The following is a 25,184-nucleotide window of genomic DNA, read 5'->3' on the forward strand; positions in this document are numbered from 1 at the left end:
CTCTCTCGTTACATTTTCACACCAACATAACTTGGCAATTGGCAAGCAAAATAAGGAATAAGCACATTGGTTGTAAACTAGCAATGATGGCTACCGCATGAGAATTAAAGCAACCATGGCAGAATGCTGACACTGTAAATAAAAAGGGGGTATATATATATATATATATATATATATATATATATATATATATATATATATATATATATATACATATATACATATATACATATATACATATATACATATATATATATATATATATATATATATATATATATATATATATATATATATATATATATATATATAAACTTTCATACCTGAAAAATTCATTACATGTTCTTGTACCCTTTGAAAGTAGCATCATTATGTAAACAATACATACATACAAAATACAAATGATTTGCCACCCGATACAGAGCGAAGAGTTCCCCCACGCTTCTAGCCATTCTCACTTAATGCTCAAATCCACGGTCGAGACAGTGAAAGGAAAATAACAAACTTCCCGTGTTTTTTTCTTTGTTTGCCTTGCTTTTTGGGTCTGAGGTACTATAAGGGTTTTGAAACGCATTGACTGCCATGACGAGATCAGGACATGACCATGCTCAGATAGGTGGGGGGACCAGAGTCTGGAAAGCGGAAGGGCTTTTTTCAGGTACACCCCAGTCTTACTGTGGCATGACCTGTCCCAGGGGGTCGTCCCGTTCTGCTGGGGGCTGACTACTTGACTGCAGTACTTCCTCCGTCCTCCCAGAGGGCGATCTTAGCACACTGTCCAGATCATATTCAAGGGTTTTTCTCGCTCCCTCCACCCAGACCCAGAGGAATGAGAGCATACTGGGATAGCAGGAAGTGTACATTTTTGTCCAACCCGGTGGAAGGTGCCAATGTGATAGCTTGTGTAAGCTTTGTGTGCCGAGTGACTCGGTTGTGTCACTCAGACCCCGCCCACAGTCCATTGGTTGAGCTCTACCATTGGCTACAGGATGAGGGAATGGGAGAGTTGGTGACCTCCAGGTGAGTTATCCATCCTGGGTGTTCACTGTGGCGCTGCTCTCACTCCGGTCCTCATCTCAAATTGTGGATGTGCGGTCAGCACCATCTGAACAAGGACAGAGAAAACACAAAATGCATTAGACTTTAACTTTCAGTGAAATCCTCCACCAGTAATCTCCAACAGTGGTGGACAGTAACAAAGTACATTTACTTGAGTACTGTACTTAAGTACATGTGCTGTGTTTTGGATACTTGACATGACTTTTCACTACATTTCAAAGACAAATATTGTACTGGGGTTGAGCACTTTGTCCACCACTGATCCCCACACAGTGTAAGTAGTGTACTCATTTGCAACTGTGATGGTGAAGATGTGAGTGAAAGGGCAGCTCTCACTGTGCTGGCTCATATACAGTATGTTTGCTGTTACTGTCATGGACTGAGGCCTTTCAGACTCAGTGCACAGTGAGGGGCCAAAGACCACACCTGCGTGGTGGTGGCAGCAAAACATCTGTCAACAAAGCGATGAAGCCTTTTGGATAACCATTCCACATAAATGTTTTTTGACAACTTCTCTAAACACTATCAGATAGATTATTTCATAGGTTCTATCATTCACCAATAGGCCTTTCTCGACTAGAGCAATTTTTCGTTTTATTCATTTATTTTACAATTATTTAGATTGTATTATTATTTTCTGGACAGGACATTGACGGTTAACAGGTAGAAGTGAGGTAGAAAACCTGCAACAAAGGGCAATGAGTCAAAGCCACAATGTTGTAAACAGCCTATGTTGCTCAGTAAGGGACACACACACATTGTACTGTATGTGTCACTACAAAAGTAGTGACACATACAGTACAAGCTCACAACATGTCCCAATGCAATGCGTTGAGCTATTAGATCAGCTATTTTCGCTACTTTTGTGTGACACTGACTTTTATGAAAAGACAAAAAGTTTAAATATGGAGATGCGACAGCATGCCTGACAGCGATGATATGCTTTGTGCCCAGTACAGTTCCTAGGCCTTCCCTTGGCCCTCTCTGCTTGGCTGTCTAGCTGGGTGGAGGCGTGTGGGTGCAGTGGACAAGAGCGAGAGACCGGAACTGTAGTTCAGTCAGACAACTCTTAGATTGGATTAGAATATATATTTATTAGCAATATATATTTAGCAAGCTTGAGCATGGTATAGAAACAAGAGGAAGCATAGTTTGGCGTCAGGCCTCTGAATCCATTCATTCCCTGTAAGGATAACATTTTAATGAATGTTACATGCCAATTAGCATTTACAGGGAATGAATTAAACCCCCAATGGGATCTAGAAACAGAGCCTACAGGTGGATGCCGGGGAGGCGGTGGGATGAGACTATTCATGGTCAGCAGCATACGTAGCAAGCAAGGGCAGTAGATCCGGCAGGATCTCGGCAGCAGCAGCAGCAGCAGCGTCGCACGTCAGAGCAGCAGAAGAGCGCAACCAGACTGAACAGGTAGGCAGAGCATTACTTATAACTCACCGACCAGGAGAAGAGTGCATGTGACTTAGTCACCTGATCGGTTAGCCCAATCCCTTGAGTTGCCTGGCCTGAACTAGCTCCGTAAACTGCGCCTCATTTTTTGACTGAGTTAGCATTCCATAGCTGGGGGCACTCCCTCCCTCTGTACCCACCTCTGCTTCTTGCCTTTCCCCTGCTGCTAACCACCATACACGCACACACAGACGTGCACACAAAGCAACACTTGTCCGCCCGCTCTCTGTCGAGCACTGAGGCTCACTGTCTTTAGCCTGGGAGTGTAGTGTGGTGGGGAGATGGGGGGGGCAGGGGCAGGCTTACCCCAGGCTCAACTCCACTTCACGTGGGAATGGTTACTCCGTTTAACCTGCCCCTTGCTTCCGCCCACTCACCTCCACCCCTCCACCCATCTTTTCTCTTATTCTCTCTGCACAGTATGCGGTCAAACACTGGCCGGAGAAAACCTTTACACTAACAGCCTGGACACAACCGCCACTTCCTACTGACTGTACTTGTATGACTGAATTAAGTGAATCACTAACAATACTGAATGAAGTAATGAATGACCTGACAAACTTAAGGCCCAAACTCACATACACAATGGTCAGCAGACAGCGGGGGGTCCCGTGTGGGATACGCTATTTAATGTCATGTGATGCTCTGACCAGCACTATGAAATATTAATTTTAGCTTGAGGTTTAATTCATTTTACAATTGCATAAGTAGTTTTAGCTTTAGTTAAGGAATTGACTTTTTTTTGCATTTTTAATTGAGTTGTGTGTGTGTATGTGTGTGTGTGTGTGTGTGTGTGTGTGCGTGTGTGTGCGTGTGTGTGTGTGTGTGTGTGTGTGTGTGTGTGTGTGTGTGTGTGCGCGTGTGTGTGTGTGTGTGTGCGTGTGTTACCTCCCAAGGCGTGCTCTGTCATGCTCAGACACAGAGACTCGAGGCGGTTGTTGATGTCTGGTTCCGTCACTGGCAACTGAAGATCTAAATGACAGTTACAGTACAGCAAAGTTAAAACACAATGTATGTACAATGTATGAATGTGTGTGTGAATGGGTGAATGTAATGCACAATCTATGTAAAGCGTTTTGGATAAAATCCATAAATGCACCATTTACCATTTTTACTGCAAATAATCTCCTTGTAAATTCACTTTGATGCTCTGTTGTAGAATCAGAGCACGGCAGAGTATAGAATTATTTTGTCATTTTTATTTTCTTTTCCATTACTACTTTTACTTTCAGACCTTCTCTTTCACTCTTTTTCTCTCTTTATTATTATTTTTTTTAAACATAATGTGAATTATACATAAAATCATTGTTTCAACAACATATAAATGTATTATTATTTTTTACAGATTTGTATGTTTATGACAAAATAAATTGTTGCAGATTTGTATGTTTCGAACAAAATAAATAAAAAAAACAGTTAAAGATTAAAAAAAATAAAAAATAATTATTATTTTGTCATATCTGAAAGAGAATTTGTTAGCCAGAGTGTCAAGATGGAAAACAGAAACATTATTATCATGATAGAAAATAATGTATTCTATTTTAGAGATGTTCTAGATAGCAACAAGGAAAACTATGTAAATACAAATGTTACTTTGTAATAACATTAATAATAATTTTGTAAGATAGTTGCCAAACGTGATGGTTTTGTATCACAGTATGACCTAAATAGACCGCCGAAGTCTGACGTCATTTACACATCCTTTGTTTGTCTACCTGGTTCGCAGTTTTCCACCCCCGTTCTGAATCCCATAGACGTATTTAATATCGCGTCAAATAAGAACTGTGTTCCAAAAATAAACAAATGACCCCGGCGTGTTGACTCTTATGGATATGAAGCATCAACTGACGGTGAAAAAACGCTAATGTTACTTCCGCCAAATTAGTTACATTTTCGCCAGAAACAGACTGTATCAAATATAAGTGACTGACTATCATAAACGATACAGAACCCCCTCCCTGACAATAACGCCGACACGCGGTGTTTATTTTTGGACCACAATTCTTATATGAGACGATTCTAAGATGACCCAATGTTATTCTCCATAGAGAAATTACTTCCGCAAACCTGGGGATGAACGAGTCACGTCAGGACTTCGGTGCTCTATAGGCTTGTTAACAATATGATTCAGTGATGCTAGCGTGTGTTCGTTCTCTCAACAAGAGACAAACGGTCCTTTTAATTTCTGAATGGAAACACACTGAATTTCCGAATGACAAGAAAGCACTCAGAGTGTGCTCCGATGTCCTTGGTGTGAATTTACGAAAACACGCTTCATGAAATGTGCTTTAATTCACCATAGACAAAAAACTATGATAACTGCTATGAGAAAATTATAATAATTTAGATAGCATTCTATTGATCCCGGAGGGGAAATTTAAAACATTGCACTCAAGGTTGTGCTGTTGTACTGAATGTCAGCAGGGCTGTGATTTTCTTGGACCAATCCCGAGTCTTAATTTAACTGTATAAGTCCATCTGGTTCCATTTGCATACTCTTTAAATTAACACTCAGTTTTTTCTAGTACAACAGCTCTCCTCTTGTATGATATTGCTTCATTCTGACAGGGTCGCACGTGAAAAGCAACCTCAATAGTGGAGTATTGTTATTATTTAATGTATTGGGTCTAGATTTTATGGACATTGCAGAGTTGAAGTCCCAGTTTGAAACCAGTGAAGAACTAATAGAACACATGCACAGAACTGGGATGAAAAGGCCATATGTAACATATGGCGTTTTCCATGACACAGAGAATGTGTAATGGATGTACGCCCATGGTTACACCCAAATCTCAGCCAATAAATGAAAGTTGAACACAAAAGAGAGACAAATACGCTTTGCAATGGGACTTGAGATCATTTGTGCAACAGGAGAGAGATGTGAAAGAGAGAGGATGGAGTAACATGGTTAGGTCTGTAACGATGTACTGTATGTATGTACAGTAAATAGCATAACTCGTTTTCCCTTGAGCAAAGAAGGGTGTCAAATGCACAGTGGATGTTCTACAAGAAAAGTTACTGTACCATTAGTGGAAAAAGTAAAACCCTGGTAAAGTTGAAAGTCATCCATTAGAATAACTTAAAGTACACTGAAGTAAATCTGAAGTAAATCTTCAAAAAAGTACTTTAGTTAGTACTATATAGGGGAGGTGAGTGCACCGGAACCTGGAGCTTCAAGAGAGGATCTTATACAGGTATTTATCCAGGCCTATGAAAATGAATCCAAAAGAACGGTGTCTAAATTATATAAGGGCCTAGTATCAGCCAGGACTAACTCCACAGAGTACATTAAAACTACTGTACATGGGAAAAGGAGTTGGAGATTAATATTACTGCAGATGAATGGGAAAATATGTGCAAAACACAATATACGTCCACTAACTCAAGAATGTGGAGGGAGTTCTGCTGGAAGAATTTAGTTCGATTTTTCACCTAAAATTACACCTAAAATTAAATCAAAGCAACTAAAAACAGATCAACCACGCTGGAGGCAGTGCGGCCACATGGAAGCGGGCCACGCTCATATATTCTGGATGTGTCCCAAAATTCAAAGATATTGCAGGATATTCACTCCACCATAGTGTCTATTCTATGTTCTGAGATACCTCAGACTTGTTCCTTGTTGTTATTGGGGAATATCCCTGAAGATTTTTTAACACATGACAAATACCTAATCAAAATCTTTCTAGCAGCAAGCAAGAAAGCGATCACGCGTCGCTGGTACCAACAGGATCCTCCAACAAAAGACAATTGGGTGGACATTGTAGGGGAAATCTACACTATGGAAAAACTAACTTTCATACTCAGACTACAAGAGGACAAGTTACACAAAAACTGGGAAAAGTGGTCTTTCTTCTTTCAGCCCATGGACAATGTATAACAAATATGTACTAGAGTAATAACTGTAACAATTGTTGAATGCAGCCTTTTCTTTCTTTTTTTTTGTATTGTCTTGTTCTTTTATTATATTTTTGTATCTCTTTCTTTCTTTCCTTATTTTTGTCTTGTATTGAAAATCCTTTGTTCCAATAAAAATGTTGTTAAAGAAACAACTTTATGAAGCTGTTGTATTGATGACACAACTACAGTGTACAGTGGCAATAGTTATTGTGGGCATTAATTAGGGTGGTGTGTGGTCTGGGCAGGGGGCACACGTGTCAAGCTGAAAGCTATCTGTCCCACAGGACCACGCACAACTTTGTTTTCAATCTCAAACACACACACACACACACACACACACGCACACGCACACGCACACGCACACGCACACGCACACGCACACGCACACACACCTTCCCTCCCCTCCACCTCTCCTCTAGGTCCAGTTGTGTCCTTGGACTGAGATGTGGTCGTGAGGTTTCATACATGGGGAGGAGAGTAGAGGATAGAAGGGATGGGTTGGTCTATCTGGATTAGGCTACGAGCCTACAGCAGCCCCCTTCCCTTCCCCTGTTTTTGCCGAGTTGTCAACACAGACTGGTCCAAGCCAGGCCAGGCCAGGCCAGGCCAGGCGGTGCAAATCCCCTTGCAGCCAGAGTGAAGAGCTGAGTTAGGCCTGGCCTCTGCAGCCCTTCACTGAGCTATTTATAGGTTCCAAATCCCTTCTCCCACTTCAGCTCCTCCTCACGGTTACTACCCCAACACACACACACACACACACACACACACACACACACACACACACACACACACACACACACACACACACACACACACACACACACACACACACACACACACACACACACACACACACACACACACACACACACACACACACACACACACACACACTCTACAACGTCAGAAAAAAACAAATTCAAATGAGCACACAAACAAGAGAAAAGATTGCTTTTTTTTTCTAGCTTAATCAATCCCTTCATCTGTTCATTGGCAGAAAGAGAGAGGGAGAGGGGGAGAGATTGAGAGAAAAATACACAGTAAAATGCTATCCGTTTATACACTCTCTGTGTAGAAATGGGTAATGAGGATTTTACTGTGTACTCTCACTGTGCTCCACCCTAGAAGGAAAGTATTGTACACAGGACTCTGCAGGTCGTCAAACAAAGGGACGGATGGAAGGAAAGGATGGAAGGAAGGTGTGAGGCACCACTAAAAGTAGGAGAGAGAGAGCATGGAGGAATAGTGTGCCAGTGTACTCCATCAACCCCCCCTCTCTCTCTTCCATTCTCTACTCCCCTCTCTCTCCTCTCTGTTGTGAGAAGAGGAGAGGTTAGGTGTGTGTCACAGAGCAGACGGGAGCTCCTCACCTGCGGGTATCAGTCCGACCGGCTAGCGGCTACACTGTAAAATGTTGAGTTTTCATTTAAGACTGAGGGTCCTTTTTTAGTACATAGCGCCGCCACGCAACCCACAAATGATATTTTCCCCTCAGCGTTTCCTCAACGTAAGAATTGAACAAACCACCTTTCCAGTAATGTTACAGTATAAATGTGTGTATAGTAGTGTGCAGTGGTGGAAAAAGTACTCAAATGTTTTACTTAAGTAAAAGTATCAATACTGCAATCTAGAAGTACTCTGTAAGTAAAAGTAAAAGTTCTGAATAAAAAAATTACTTGAGTAAAAGTACAAAAGTATTGATATCGAAATGTACTTAAAGTACCAAAAGTAAAAGTACTACAATGTTTGAAAAAAGCAGATCTACAAGCTCACAACGCGTCGCATCGCGATGCGTTGTGAGCTTGTAGATCTGCTATTTTCAAATAGCCTATGTATGAAATAGGCCTAAAGTGGTTAATGTATGTTTTATAATGTAATATACTGCTTAGTAACTAGTAACTAAAGTTTTCAAATAATTGTAGTGGAGTAAAAGTGCAGTATTTGCCTCTGAGATGTAGTGGAGTAGAAGTGAAAGTATTGAAAATTGGAAATACTCTAGTAAAGTACAAATACCTCAAAATTATACTTAAGTACAGTACTTAAGTAAATGTACTTAGTTACTTTCCACCACTGGTAGTGTGGTGGAAAGTACCAACTTTAATTAAAATGTAAATGTGACAGCCATGGTTGGCAAATGTTCTATAAAAAGGTGCTAATAGTGTGTGTGTGTGTGTGTGTGTGTGTGTGTGTGTGTGTGTGTGTGTGTGTGTGTGTGTGTGTGTGTGTGTGTGTGTGGCTGTGCGGTGTCTTACCGGCTTGCTGGAACATAACCATGGTGTGTGGTGTGGTGTGTACAGGTAGGGAGCGAGTCCTCTGTACAGAGCTGTGGGTCCGGCTGGGCATGCTGTTACTGCCCCCGGGGTTGGCAAACCACAGGCCCTGATAGGAAAAACACACATACCGTAGATTACTTACACTTCAGGTAGGCCAGTGTTTTACCTACTGCATATGCGAAGGATTCTCACGTTTTTAGCTCGAGACCCAAAAGAGAAATTTGGTGTCTCCCTAGGACCCAACCACACAAAATTAGTTTACATCAATCACTTAAGCCCTTCACTTAAAAATTGTGAAAATAGCTGATTTACAAAACATTTGTAAATCAGTGAAACATTTGAAAGAAAGACATTAGATTTTATTTTATAATAATTAAAAAAAAAAAAATAATAATAAGGTATTTCGTCGTAACCCATAAATCCCTAGAGACACATAAAAAAATATGTTTGGGAAACACTGCTCTATGCCATCCAGACACCTCTAAATTCCCCAAATTTAAAGAATCAAGTATCCAAATATACATTTGATATCACATCCCCACCCTTCACAAGCATTTGCCCTGAAAAAGGTTTTTGCTGTGAAGCATGTATGGCCCATTTCTCAGTTAACATTTGACAAGCTTAGCTTTGGTTTAGAACAGGTTCAGTTAAACGGTGCTTTTAGAGAAGTAAGTAAGTAGTAAGTAAGTAAGTGAACATGATTGCTCTGTCAAAACAAACCACAGCTAAACTTCCATCCTAGTGTGCCCCTTATGGCCAGTTTTGAGTCTGTAAGTGGCATACTCAGGTGAAAAATGACCAAACCAACCCTAAGGAAAAAAATACTCCAATCAACTCAACGCAGGCAATTCAAAGGAACGCCACATAATAATAGTCTGTCTAACACTTACATTTTCAACAATCAAGAGGATTTATGTGTCACTCATTGCATTGTTGCCATTGCCATTAACATGGCATGTGCACAGCACGCATGTCCTCATGTTATACTGTAGGCTGCCATGCCATTCAAGACATTCATACAGTAACACAAACGGATTTCTGTGCAGCTACTGTACATAGGGGCTGAACACAGTTCTCTTTACAGCTTCTAGTTTGAGACACTTGAGGACACACTGTAGCTCACGGCTCTACAGTAGCTGACTCTAATCACACAGCTTATACATCTCAGCTGTGCGTATTTCTAGTAACACCATACATGGTGAAACATGTTAACATTTAAAATGATCTGAGCTGTAGACATCTTAAAGGACCATACTGTACCAGTGTTACTACGTTAACTTATTGTACATTGTCAACATTGGCCATATAGTTTACATATACCTTGACCATTTCCCCCAAAATGTCTTTATATTTTGTGTTTGTTTTGTTGGATCCATATTCAATAAATGTTAGAGAATGTACGTGAAAACTCTTGTGAACATAAGCTGTAACATCATTAAAAAGCCTCTTCAAATTGAATTTCCATTTCAAAATGCAGCACTTGATAGGATTCTTTTCCCCAGGCGTATTGATATCAATGCGCACATTTTAAATGGCTTGTATCAAGAGTAAAAACAGAAACTTTAGATCAAATAAACAGCATAGTGACTTTCAAAAGGGTGAATTATGTATACCAAGCAATTTTTGTCTTGGTACACCTCAGATAAAGTAACCTCTCGTGATACTTAAATGATTTGTACAAGACACAGCAACTGGGTTTAGCCTAACCGCCGCTGAGCAATTCTGAGGACACAGCAATTATGTCCAAGGGACCATGTGACTTGTTACGGGACAAAGCAGGTTTAAACTCATCTCAAACTCTAAACTGCAACTAAGCTAATGACAGAGCTAACATCCCGCTGAGTTTTCCTTGTGAATGAAACAGGCTACACAAATCATGTTTGACACACACACACACACACACACACACAGCAGGATTACTCAACAGCCATGCTAAGTAGAATGACGGGCCACAGATTCAAATGAGCTTCCTAGAACCCCAAGGGTTTAATATTTGATTCTTGCAACCATCATGTGAGCTCAAACCACTCCGTCACTAGAAGTGATCCAGTGACGACAGCATTCTCTAAATGCCTGGAATGTCATTTTCCTCCCCTCCAAAAAATAAGGAAAAATAAATAGTTACAAGTTCAGCGAGGAAACTCGTCGTTCAGTAGCCCTGCAGTAAATAACACGATGAAACTACTGTGACAAAAAATACATACAGCTCTGACTGAATAATAGTCTGAACTACTGTATAATTCCATGCAATCATGGAAAGCAGGAAACGACCGTGGAACACCGTACTGCTCGCAACAACTGCTGTTGTTTTGCTACATTATCTGCAGCTCAGCTCACTTGTTCTTGCATAAATCAATAGAGCACATGAAACACAGGCCAGTCTAGAATGACTGCAGCATTGAAACCTCAAGAAATTCAACATTTTACCTTTCTCTCTATTTCCTTTTTTCCTTCCCCTCTACCTTCTCTCTCCATCCGCCCCATACCCTGTATAGTTTACTTTACACCTAATGACTGGCTCGGAAGCTCACCAAGGCAAATTCCTCGCTGTAACCTGCATATTATACATTATAACCATAACCCTCTCTCTCCCTTCCTCCTCTCTCTCTCTCCCCCCCTCTTGTGGCCCTCCGGCACAGAGGGCCAGGGAAAAACAGGAAATGCCTGTCCACTGTTCTCACTGCCTCTGACTCTCTCACACACACACACACACACACACACACACACACACACACACACACACACACACACACACACACACACACACACACACACACACACACACACACACACACACACACACACACACACACACACACACACACACACACACACACACACATTCTCTTGCCCTCTCTCTCTGCCGCCCCTCCTTCTCCAGCACCGCAGCGCGCTACCTCTCCCAAACTATGACTCACACATTTCCCTCTCATTCTACACACATCCACACATACTACAATCCAACACACAGGGAAGTCTACTATGGAGGGAACGGGGAGGAGGAACAAACTTGTAGGTATTTCCTTCCATTGTAAAGAGACGGAAATAGAGGGAGAGAGAAACAGTGACACAGAAATAACGCGAGACAGAAGGTCACTTTTTAGACTCTCAAAGAGTTAAATCGACGACGCTCAGGATTTTGCAGCAGAGAGAAAGTGTGAGGACAAAGACAGGACTGGTTCCCGGGGGTTGAGACGATGGCGGTTGTGTCGGGGTCTGACACACAGAGTATAGTTCCACGCTCGCAGAGCTCGGCGGTCGGTTCCGCTCGTCGAGCTCTGACGCGGGGCCTCTGGAATGCGGGGTGACCTGCCCGCGAGTTCCATCCACCTCGCCTCATCTGCCAAACACCACTGTTCCCCCTTCCTCGCCCTACATTCTTCCACCGTGGGATAAATGCCTATTTTTGGGGAGTACACACGCTGCAGGAAGAATTCCGTTATCTGGGATCCCTACCGTAAACATCCTGGAGCCCAAAACCTACTATGTGTCTCCAAATATTTCTGTGGCTGTTGTGACAAACTGCACTATGTATTAACTCTCTCAGTGCCACGCCCCGAGATATCCCGAGTTTTTCCCGAGTACCCTCCGTGCCAGCACGAGAAATACCGAGTTTTTACTTTTGACTGTGGTCGCGCTATTCTGTTTATTTTTCATGATCACTTTCGCTTCCTGACTCCTTCAGACTCATTGGGTTCCGGTTTCATGGCGCAGATTCCGTTTCCGGTTCTCATTTTTTTCCCGCGGTCATTTTCGGCCAGAATAGGGAAAGTCACGGTTTTCCACACGGTATAAAAAACGAACGGAGAGGTCCACGTCTACTCTCTTTGGTCTGGGTGACGATCAGTCATCGTAGTCGTGTATCACATCGTAATTTAGCCCGATCAACGATTGTCGAAAATGTCAACATCCGGTTATGACCGGATGTGACGTGAGGGGGCGAGTGAGGGGGCGAGTGAGCTAGCGAGGTCATCAATGTGTCGATTTGTTGCTCTCTACTGGTAGAACTGTATTATGGGTTTAAAAACCCAATCAGATCATTTATTTGAATGAAAAATTACAAAATTAAAAAATTAAAAAAAACGCAAATTGCTGGCACTGGGGGAGTACTTTATGAAAATACTCTTGGCAGTGAAAGAGTTAAGGGTTTCAGCAAATGACCTAATACACCTTCTACCTAAACAACAGTGTCAATGTGTGAATTGAAACAAGGTTATGAAGGCACAGTAGCCCCTAAAATGTTTCGTGTTTAAAATGGTTCTTAATTATAAATAAACTACATGGTTCTTCTTTAGTAAAACAAAAAATGATATATACTAAGACAAAAGTACCTTTTGGGGGCTTTATATGAAGCAAGCTATATACTTTATGTTGACATTTAATACAGCGTACTGTATTCCTGAAATAATGAGCTATGCTTTTCCTATACTTAAATTTTTACTACAACCTATTTCTGAGATGACCTCAGCCAGAGAGACCTTTGCCCAGCCAGGTCTTGAAGAACCACCGTGTACATGGTAGAGTCAGTCAAGTTTCACTTCTTCCAGGTTACGGAGTAGCAGGAGGTCAAGTGGGGGTAATAACACACCGCAGTATATCACCTAAATCTGTACCAGCAGGTAGAGTCAAGTCATGTCAAGTCAAACTAAAATAAAAAATAAATCAAAGTAGTAGAGCCCACAGTCGTGTCAATAGAAGGAAAAACAAAGACAGGATTCATGTTTATTTCCAGAGTGGAGAATTACATTTAAAAAAAATTGTGTCGACTAGGCTACTGATTGTGCTTGATAATCAGATCGCTCTGTCTTTCCATGGGTCATTTTGTGTCCTCTTTAAGTACTCTTATGTATCTTGGCTGTAATGACTTAATTTATCCCTGCAGGATCAATAATAGTCAGGGGATATTAAAAATATCTTGGAATAAATTCCTTACCAAGAAATTTCTTCACCAATGTGTTTGTAAAGGTGTCTAGTAACACATCTCATAAAGACAAATGCAGACAAATGCAGTTTCCCTAGGGGAATTTTTGACAGCTGCTGAAAGTTGGGGTACCCACCATGGATTTATGATTCTGAATCCATTGCAAGCATTTGTTTTGCACCAAAACCACTCCTTGGGCTAAAAACGGCCGTAGCCAACCTTTTTCAGGTAATTTTTTGTGTAAAAAGCCCATTGAGATTGGGGCGTTTTTAGCCCAAGGAGTGGTTTCGGTGCAAAAAAAATGCTTGCAATGGATTCAGAATCATAAAAACACCCTAGTTTGACCCCTCACATGCTACTTAAAACAGAATAAATTTTAGATTTTTTTCCCCGCATAAGGTTATGGTGGGTACCCCAACTTTCAGCAGCTGTCAAAAATTCCCCTAGGGAAACTGCATTTCAGTCTTTGTGAGATGTGTTACTAGACACCTTTACAAACACATTGGTGAAGAAATTTCTTGGTAAGGAATTTATTCCAAGATTTGACATTATTCTGATAATCTTCCCTGACTATAACATGCAATCTCTTCTAATTGTTCTCATTCCTACAGCATTTTCTCATAGTATAGATCACAACTATTTGTCTTTGGGTGAATTAAGGCACATTTGATCAAGGGTGTATTCATAATTCTCTTCAAGGGTGTTGGAGTGCACTCTGAGTGCTTTGTTGTCAGAGCGCTGTGCAGACAGCACACCCGAGAGACACTGTCTGTCACTGAACAGAAGGCTTGTCTGTGGAAGCTGAAAGCATGCCTCCAATGTTGATTTGGAGATTTCAAAGTAAAGCAATCTCCTATAGCTGCTTTTAATCAGTTATTAACATAATGTCAACATTTTTTTTAATGTCATGCCAACAATGTTTCTGTTTTCCATCTTAAAGACAACAATTAAGTATGCACACTGCTAAAATGCTCCCAGTGTTTTAAAACAGTGGGAGGACCTCAATGTTTTCTTTATGTTGATCTTTTGTTTGTCCTGCACCTGGTTACTACATGTGCATACACTACGATGCTTATCTGTTTGCTATCTGTATCTTGACACTCTGGCTAACACAATTCTCACTCAGTTAAAAAATAATATTGATGCCATAAAATTGCTATTGAAGTCAGTAATATACATGAGAAAATGCTCAATTCACCATACTTCTAAATTCCCTCTACAAAATACCATTTGCACTCAAACAATTTCTACATGCCTAAGAATCCAAATACAGGCTACTGGCATTTCAGTAGCCTGGCATGGCCAGACTACTATCACTGTATAGATATTAGTCTGGAATCTCTGTATGGAACCTGCATTTCCAAGGAGCGGATAAAAACAAAATGCCTCTGGTGATAATCCTGTCCCCATATTTGCATACTGGGCCCTGATTGGTGGCCCACAACTTCGGGGGCAGGGAAAATCCAATCACAACCGAGTTCGTCTGGTTTCCAGGCTAGCATTTCAGCACGTCCAAAAAAAACGAAACAAAAAAAGAACAAAGGGGAGGGAAGTATGATTTTCTGCCATCCACTCATCAACCACTCCCTTTCCTGTCAGACTCACCTGTCTACCTTGTTTCAGGCCGGTGGGCGTGCTGCTGGCGCTGCGCGGCGTGGGCCCCAGAAGGCCGCTGGTGCCCAGCAGGCCGAGCCTGGCCCCCGGCAGGCTCCTGGAAGGCATTTGGAACTGACGGAGGCTCCTTCTGGTGGACACGCTTCCCCCCACACAGCCAGCGGTGGGGAGAGAGTTGGACTGGCCGAAACCTCGGCTGGAGTAGAGGGAGGAGGCCCACAGAGAGTTATGCAGTGCTTTCATTTTAATGGCATGTACAGTTCAATGAGTTGTTGTACTGTACTTGAAGTTACTGGTCATACATGCGCTATGTTCAAGTGTTCAAGTATGTTCCAAGGAGATTCATATGAAGCATTGCACCAATGGTGTTGTGCAGAAATGATAGGAAAGGCCAGAGAAATTAGGAAGATTGTATGTGGTGTGTGTAACAGAATAATCGAATATTCAAATATTCGACTATCAAACCACTATTCGACCACTGTACATCAAAGTCAATTATTCAAAGAAAAGAAAATAAGAAAAAAAAAACATTTCTTCATCAGACACGCAGCTATGAGCTCTGGTGTTGGTAGTTTTCCTAATCCATTCATGGTTGATTGTTGTCAAATCATTTCATACTGTATGTGAAGTTGTGCCTAGGGCTGTCCCCTAAAAGTCAACGCGTCGGGCGAGGAGCCTGACGTCGACTCGCATTCCTTGAGTCGAGTCATCAATGCCATTGGCCCCCCCCCAAAATCTTTTTTAATTAATAATCAAATCGATTACTCGAATATTCGAATACTTATAGGTCGAATAAGTCGAATGCTAAAAATCACTATTCGTGAATGCCCTAGTGTGTGTGTGTGTGTGTGTGTGTGTGTGTGTGTGTGTGTGTGTGTGTGTGTGTGTGTGTGTGTGCGTGTGTGTGTGTGTGTGTACCTCCTCTGCTGTCGGTACCCTGCCATGTCGAGGAGGGTTTTCCTGGGAATGGACCGGAACAGCCTTTGGACCTGCTGTTTCCACGACAACAGCCTCTTCTTCTGTGTCTCAGTGAAGGACTGGTGTGGGGACGGATTGTAGGGATCAAAGAAGAAGAAGTAGAAGAAGTAGTAGAAGAAGAAGAAGAAGAAGGTGGGTAGCAGTGTAAATTATTTAGCACAAAGCCTGACTGATTCTTTCCAGTAGAAGAAAATATTGTAACCGTCTACATGGTACTGTGGTGAGGTTGTTTACCTCGTGGATAAGGCACTTATCAATGAGTTGCAAGTATGAGCTGATGTTCTCCTCGTCAGGTCTGGACACCAACAGCTGGGTGCAAACTAGGGGAAGGGTGAAAAATAAGTGGGGATTTGACATGATAAAAGATTGATCAATTGAATGTAGTTCAAACATTAAGAACACTGATGAATAAATCACAAGATTTATATCGGTTTTCAATCATTGGCCCTATCCTGTCATTATGGATGAGAGGACTAGGGTGTGAAAAGAGTCCATGAGGCCTTGAAGATATTCTACAACAACAACAACAACAAAACTGAATGACACTGATCTCAACTGATCATGAATACAGTTCAAACCACTGGCTCTCCAGCCAACTAAGGATGCTGGATCCAGGCTGCTGGCTAGCTTACCTTTACCCATGACACGTGTGAACTGGCCAGGGAGGTCTCCCTCAGCGATGAGGCTGGTTCCGGGCTCACCTTCGCCTCCTCCTCCACCTCCTCCCCCTCCAGTTAGGTGGGAGCCAGGCGCGACACTCTTGCCCTCAGAGCCGAGCAGGGAGCGCTGTGGAGAGGACTCCTCTCCCCCGCTGAAAGCCTTGATGGGTGTCAGGATCATCTGATGGAGCTCCTGTAGGGGTGCACGCAGGTTCCCACCCTCCAGCACGTCCTGGGGACGCCAGGAATTGAGTAAAAAATAAATAATTGTCAACCTTTCTTTTTGAGTGTTGGCGTTTCTGCTTTGCTGTAACAATGGAGAGAAAGACAGAAAAGAGACATGATGTGACGGGTGGCACTGGTCATGAGGTGATGGTTTGTTGGATGTAGTGTATGAACTCTAACTAGCTGAGTCATTAGCGTGCACAAGTCACGGTCTGTATGTGGTGATGGGGAAAGCAACATTCTGGGCTAAAGCTTTGTTTGGCATCATCATCTTGAAGGAAAAACTGTTTCTAATATCACTCCACGCGAGTAATTTGCTTCTGATATTGAAATTTGATGGACATCACAATGATATAAAAGTGTTGTGCCGATTGGCAATGACATCGTATATCGACAATTGAACGGATGAGCAACGATTGTTTTTCCCAGCCTACACTGTCGCCCAGGGTGTTAAGGGTGTTGACTCGGAAAGTTTTGGTGAACAGAGATATGGAGAAAAATGTACATGCAGAGTCAGATCCATGGAAAAAGACGGTAAACTAGATTGAAAGTCATAACTTGAGCTGATTGATTTAACCAGTTAAACCCTATATACGTCATTGACCGTCTCCAGTTGTATCACAAACACTGCTTGGTCCTGGTTTCATTCCTACCTTAACAATAGAACATTCACGCCGGTGAACATAGCCGCCAGCTCCTCTCGCCAAGCAAATCTCACCTGTGGAGTACCCCAGGGTTCGATTCCCGGGGCCCATACTATTTTCTCTATACATGCTCCCCCTCAGGTGGACGCCATGGCATTTTGTTCCACATTTACGCGGATGACACACAACTGTATCTCCCACAGAAGGCCAATGACCACACTGGGTTGGACTGCCTTAGAGACTGCCTTTATGACATCACGGAGTGGATGACTCAGAACTTCCTCCAGCTGAATGATAGCAAGAGTGAGATTGTCCCCTGTGGGTCCACCAACATAGTCTGCCGGATCGCCAGTGACATGGGAAACTTGGCCCCCTTGGTCAAACCCCACGCCAAAAACTTGGGAGTTATTTTCGATTCAGAGCTCAAATTCGACAGACAAGTGACATCAGTGGTACAGTCCTGCTTCTATCAATCTTAATCTTCTCACGGCTGGACTACTGCAACGTCCTCTATGCTGGACTCGCTGATGGGACTCTCAAACGTCTGCAGCTGAACCAAAAGGCTGCTGCCAGACTTGTGACAGGCACCAAGTCCTTGTAAATGGTAAACGGTGCATTTATATAGCACCTTTATCCAAGGGCGCTCTACAATGATTGTGCATTACATTCACCCATTTACACACCAATGGCGGAGGAAACCATGCCAGGCACCAACCTGCTCATCGGGAGCAATTAGGGGTTCAGCGTCTTGCTCAAGGACACTTCGACACTAACTCCGGGGGAGCCCGGGATCGAACTGGGAACCATCCGGTTCCCAAGCGGCCGCTCTACCTCCTCCGCTACTGACGCCCCTGTCTAGTCCTTGTCTTTCTCCATTGGCTCCCAGTGAAGTGTAGAGTGACATCTAAGATTCTTTTGTTTGTGTTCAAAGCCTGTAATGGTCTTGCTCCTGCATAGTATATTGTTGAACTCTTAGACCAATCTAAGCTCCAGGTCACTCAGATGTTTTCCAATTTTCCGATACCGATACCGATACCGATACCGGAACCGGAAACAGAAACAAACCGGAAACGGGACCGGAAATGGCCATAAACCGGAAACGGACGTACCAGAAACGGAACCGGAAATGGCCGTACACCGGAAACGGAAGTGCCAAACGGAACCGGATTTTTTTTTAAAGTATCGATACCAAACGATATATCGATACAAGTATCGATATGCCCATCACAGTCAGTTGTATTTGAAGCACAGTACGGACAGGTGACCGTGAATTTGCTGTGTTGGCACCGAAGTTGTGGAACAAACTCCCTTTGAGGATCAAAGCTGACCCCCCACCCTAGGGACTTTTAAAAACATGCTTAACCCATTCAATCCAGGAACACATCGGTGTCATTTTAGATTTGAGCTATAGCCATTGTTTTATACTTTGGCTATTAAAAAATCATGAAAATGTGTGCAAATCTTTTAATATATATTTTTTAAAAGGAACATTTGTAACTCAAATCTTTGCTTTGGGGGGGGGGGGTCCCTGGAACAAAATATTTTGAGATGGGGGTCCGTGGCCAAATGCATATCATTTTGGGTGGTCCTTGACATGGAGAAAGTCTGAGCACCACTGTTATAGCAACATACGTTTTTCAGAAACCTGTTTTTTAGAAGATTTAGAAGACATACAGATATGTAGATTCACTGTAGAGACTCCTAGGTTCACTTGTTGTTTTGTTTTGTGGGTTCGTTGTGTGTTTCTGCTCCCTCCTGATGTGACTGACTGACAGTGTGACTGAGTTCATGTTGTCCTCGTCTAGTCTTCTTTGTCTTGTCCTTTGTTTTTCTCTTTCTCCGGACTGCGCCCCGGGCCAGTGTAATAACTGGATGGGGGGGCGCACTACAAATACTGAACCTCTGAACCTATGAACAGCGTCTGACAATCAGGGTGATTAGTCACACCTAAGTACAGGCTGTGGGTGGCATTCCAATCATTCCAACCAATGTACACCTCATCATGGGAAGCCTTAACATCCACAGCAGACGTCATACAGATTATCCAGTGGAGATAATGCATAATACACTCCTTAAGTGACCAAACAACCAATAAAACAAGTAAACAATTTAACTGGGAACGCAAAGATGCCCAATCATTCATTACAGTATTCCTATAAATATACAGAACACTATGACTTAACAATAAGAACAGCAAAAAAATCATCATCTAGACCTGGAAAAGTAGTAGCTCAGCAGAAGTATTCTTTAACTGATAAATAGCCTAAACAGTATAACGTATGCAGTGCACTGCTGCATTCACAGCTATACTGCTAACTTCATACTCTCTCTCTGAACCTCACACAACCAACACACCTACTGTACTGCTCAATCAGGCATCAGGAGCCCCCTCGACCAATAGCATCGGCCACCAGCAATCTCACAGAGTGATAATACAGTAGGTTGATCTGACAATGGACAACATTTTCTAACTCGAATATGTACTAAACATCCGCTTGCCTGTGATACGGTAGCAGTAGCAGTGAAGTATGTTTTTGTGGTAAATAAACAAACTAAAGTTTTCCCCCTACATGATTTAAAGAATTTGTTAGGTTCTGTTTTCATATTCAAGTGCACATCATTTCTTTGTTTTGTTTCATTTTTCATTCCAACCATGAAACGGCAAATTCCAAGAAAGTGCTGAATACTATGTCTGAATCCTGACATCCTTTCCCCCAGGCCATTAGCAGAGAGATGAGGTATAAAGAGGTATTATTGTCTTAGCAGCCTGCTGTGGAGTGCTAATATGATCACTGTACGCGAAGGGAATCATTCTAGACAGTTCTACCACCCATCACCGACGAGCCGAATAATATATCTGACAGGGGAGAGAGAGAGAGAGAGAGAGAGAGAGAGAGAGAGAGAGAGAGAGAGAGAGAGAGAGAGAGAGAGAGAATGTGATCCCAAAAATACATATTTTGTTTCTTGCTTGTGTATCGCTGCATCATATTATCCCCCCCCCCCCAATTGCTCTCATCCCGATTCCCGACACCACTTACCCGGTCCTGGTGCCTTTCAGGCGCGTCGTGTGTAAAACCCAAAATACCAAGCCAACAGGTGTCCCATTTCCCCAGGCCCAACGAATGACTCGCTAACAAATTTTAGCCCAAAGCCTTTGGTGAAAAGGTTAGGCCTGAATTTAGCGGGTACAAGTAGACCCTCCTGTGGCATGCCCTTGGATGCCATTGTCAGAGCTGGGCAGATAGAGCTACAGTAGCGTCAGAGGGGCTGTGTGGTCAGGGGGTGGGTGGGGTCGGTGACCACGGTTGCAATGCCGCAGCCAAAAACACTCCTTCCTGGATTAGGTGTTCCCTTGGTTGTCGCCGTCTCAGAAAAGTAACACTTACTAAGACTGTGCACACACACCCACACCCCCACACGACACAGGCAGACAGACACACACGCACACACGCACACACACACACACACACACACACACAGGAAACACGGTCCACTCTTCACTAGAAAGAAAGCCTGGCTTGTGTTTGTGTTTGTGTCTTGTGTTTGATTGAACTCATACACACAAAAAATAGAATCATACGGATCTCGGGATCCACATGGGAACAGCCTGACTCCAATGTGGCTCTCTGACTTCATGTGGCCAGCCTGTGACATCAGTCATATCTATAACGTATGACTCCAAATGTATTTTTTTCATTATGTGGCCTACTGGCAGTGACCATAAGAACTTTGGCGCTGGTCGTTCCAGCGGTTTGCGAGATTAGCACAGACACACAGACCCTCTTCTGGATGGTTCTGCCTCCTAATAGAGCCATGCCATAAAAAAAAAGGTCATGAATTCTACAACGTTTCTTCAGGGCCGTATACAAGCTTTGGGAGGAACAGAAGACAGGAGGCAAGGCAGGGGCTTATTTCATGGTAGTAACCATAGCTAATAGCAGGCTTCCTGTACGGGGTTGAGGAGAGAGAGATCTACACACGCACTGACCTTTTCCAAGCAGCGCAGAAAGTTCTGTCTCTCTTTGAGCTTCTGAATGCTGATGACTATCTTGTGTCTCGCCCCTTTGGTGACATTCTGTTGGAGGAAAAACAGTTTCATATGTAATTTGTATGGATAAGTCCTTCAACCATTCTTTTCAGTCCTACTCTAGTATTGATGGTTCTTAGAATACAGGAATATTATCTGAACACAGTGCTGCTCATCCTTGCAGTCCTACTGGTTGTTTTGTAGTGTTGGGGAAAGGCTACATGGCAATGCCTAAATAACGATAATCCAGATTTGTTTTTGGTACTTAATACTGTAATTATGATTACTGATGTTTTTTTTTAATAATTTCTAAATGTCTCATTGTACTTATCTGTATTATATCTTTGGTCAAGGTTTGTAATGGCCTCTGTGATTTTATTATTCCTCTGTGAGTCTGATGGAAGGGGAGATGGTTTGCACAACATTCTGGTTATTAACCCTTTGTGTAATGGTGTGGCATTGAGGACAGGGTCAACAAGACCTTGACTGGCCAGATAAAACTAATTATTTGACAGGTTTCATGATTACATGATATCCACAATCATATTGACAATCGTTGATTACTTTTGATTAAACATTGGTGATACAGGTGAACTGAATTTAGTAAAATTCACTATGGATGAAATGTATCTGTAAGGAATGTTGAGTTTAATATCTTTAGACAATACTACATACATATATTGAAGTATAATTTGGAGTGATAGTGATAATGTTAACTACGGATGTAACAATACCAAATACTCACAACACGATAATATAATAATAACATAAGATTATAAGCTAAGTTGCTATAAATGGCTAGGCTACGTCATTCAGCCAGACAGACGGAAACAATGGGTTAGTCGTTTAGCTAACACAATCAACAAGAGGGGAGAGAAAAAATAATGAGCATTTATACTGTATACTCAACTTATATAGTCGAGTGCCGACCGACAGTAAACTCAAACAGGAAATGACACAACACGCTTACCGTACGTCAGCATGTCTCAGTCTCTAGCCTATGTTCATAGCGATCATCCGTGGCAGATATTTTGTGCAGTTTTGCTGATCTTCAAAACATCCGCCAAGGTTTCTTACAGATGCGATGTTGCAAAGATCAGTGAATCTGCTCAAATTATCTACACACTTAATATAATCGCCGTGAACACAAGGTCCCTCCAGTGCCATAGCCTCGCAAACCAGGCTGTTTCACTCTCAACAGTATACTCTGCTGATGTTCAAACAAAAACGACCTCAGCCTGAATACCTACTGTAGATCATGGGTTCCCAAACTTTTCAGCCCGCGACCCCAAAATAAGGCGGCCATTGACTCGCGACCCCACCTAAACCTGGAGGTAATCTATGCACATAAACTTGCACGTTCGGTGCGCATTTTTAGGTTGTATTTCATCCATTCTGTTGATTTTTATTTTTTTTTACCCAAAATAAATTCGCGACCCCACCGCCAGTCTCCCGCGACCCCAAGTGGGGTCGCGACCCCAACTTTGGGAACCCCTGCTGTAGATGCCGTCATAGTCCCACGATAATATCGACACATGTTTGTTATCGCCGTCATCATTATAACAACAATATTGTTACATCTCTAATGTTGACTGTTACTAACGCTATTTGTACAGCAGCTTTCATACACGGCTATTAAGACTTCATACACAGTTCAATTAAATAAACACTCCTAACTTTAGATTGAAGCAGTTTCACCCAGTGAAACCTTTACATTTCAAAATGTACAAATATTTCCTAATCTTGGTGCCATTAGAGCATTCTAAAATCTGTTTGTTTTTTAATTCACACATACAGCATCACAGGAAATCATTGACATGCACAAAGTCAGTAAGGCAGAGTGTCCTCACCATGAATGTTTTATGTCTACAGACCTGTGACTCCAGCTGCTGTTCAGTCAGTGACATCATCTCATCGTAGGTCATGGTGGAGAAGAGAGCAGCGTATTTATGGAGACGGAGGCTCTTTAGCCACGCAGGGACATCTGTGGGGCAGGCCACACGCACACACACACGCACACACACGCACACACACACACACACACACACACACACACACACACACACACACACACACACACACACACACACACACACACACACGCAACTTTAACTGACCTTGTCTTTAGTTCATTAAGACATGAAAGTTCAGCGACAACATCAGTTTTTCACCAAATCATCTAAATTGTTCAAACAAACCAATTCTCAAAGTCTAGTGCTCACGAGTAGACCAACTCGGACATCCAAGGTAATGCTTAGTGATGTCACATGTTCAATTTGACACAGTTTATTGGAAATGCTTACTGTAGCTGGTACAAAACGCTCAAAGAATGCTCAGCGTGGCTGGTAGTATTTTAGACATTTTGCTCATCTTTGCGGTAAAATGCAGTTTGGGGTAAAGCAAGGCACTTGGTTCAGCGGACTGTTTCGCTCATGGGTTCTTCTGTAGTTCCTGCCAACGTTGTGCAAGCGAATTTATGGCAAACAAACAAATTAGATCAGGGTCTGACTCACGTCGCATTGAAAGCAAAACCTGCTTAGCAAGGCCAAAGTGTAGTACTGTATGAATGCTTACAACAAGGGTTCAGACCACACTGTGCTGTTGTAAAGGCAGGTGGATGACAGGAACGGTCTAGGAGACAAAGTTGGCACTGTTCATTCTGGACACTTTGAAGTTTCTGAATTTAGTTTACTAGTTGTTGTTTTTTTTGTCAACATGGGTGATAACGGTCTTCTGTTTGTCCTAAAGTAGCCGTATTATCCTTTCTTACTTCAACCAAAGGAGAGTATAAGCCCAAAGTGTGCGCCTCACTTTGTGGCCGCAACTATGAATGAATGGCTGTTTTCAGCAGCTGGCAGACAAAATGTACTGTAGAACACGCCTCGAGCAATTCTATAAGTAGAGGAAAATGAGAGAGTAAACATAAAAAGGTTCAGCTCTCTGTGCAGACAGCACAAGGCCCAGAATGGGGGCTCCTGAGGTCAGCGTGGTCCCCTCTGCTTCCTGGCTGGATAAACCACTTCTCACAGCTCTGGCTGGCTGCCTCCACGACACACACAGCACACAGCTGTAGAATCAGGTTCACCCACACCACTGACCTGTCATGTGTCTCTCTGTCTCTCTCTGACTGTGACCTGCTCTAACGATTCTTTGCCAGCTGTTGCTGGAGTTAATGACATTGCATTTCATGATTTGTAAACATTGTTTCTTAAGTTGGTGGGGAAATGTAATTCTGAAACGTGTAAATGAAAAGGTGACAAGCTAACAGTTTATAAATAAGTGTAGTTTGCCAACAGCAGACACACAACCACATTTGATGCTTGGAGGTTGTTGTTGTTTTAAATTCTTGTTGTGGGCCTGACTTTAATTTAGGTTTCTTATGCTTATGGCATAAAAAAAACTGATGGTTTGAATGTG

General features: G+C 42.5%; 1 protein-coding gene across 6 annotated transcripts in view; it reads right to left on the reverse strand.

The window, feature by feature from the left end:
* Positions 1–324: 324 nt before the first annotated feature.
* samd4a (sterile alpha motif domain containing 4A) overlaps positions 325–25,184 on the reverse strand; it is a 70,408-nt gene continuing 45,548 nt past the window's right edge. For 3 of the 6 annotated variants that reach the window (XM_080438918.1, XM_080438916.1, XM_080438915.1), the window contains 9 exons: positions 23,642–23,751; positions 21,729–21,815; positions 16,845–17,103; positions 16,447–16,532; positions 16,153–16,271; positions 15,226–15,430; positions 8,679–8,805; positions 3,415–3,498; positions 325–1,105 (listed from right to left, as the gene is read on the reverse strand). In XM_080438918.1, coding sequence (XP_080295044.1) covers positions 1,077–1,105; positions 3,415–3,498; positions 8,679–8,805; positions 15,226–15,430; positions 16,153–16,271; positions 16,447–16,532; positions 16,845–17,103; positions 21,729–21,815; positions 23,642–23,751 — 1,106 coding nt within the window. In that variant the 3' untranslated portion in view covers positions 325–1,076. Of the gene's footprint in view, positions 1,106–3,414; positions 3,499–8,678; positions 8,806–15,225; positions 15,431–16,152; positions 16,272–16,446; positions 16,533–16,844; positions 17,104–21,728; positions 21,816–23,617; positions 23,752–25,184 lie in introns of all 6 variants that reach the window. The other 3 variants (XM_080438917.1, XM_080438914.1, XM_080438913.1) reach the window with 1 other exon arrangement.

Source organism: Gymnoscopelus braueri, assembly GCF_963280865.1.
Source record: "Gymnoscopelus braueri genome assembly, chromosome: 1".
In the NCBI taxonomy this organism is placed as follows: Eukaryota; Metazoa; Chordata; class Actinopteri; order Myctophiformes; family Myctophidae; genus Gymnoscopelus; species Gymnoscopelus braueri.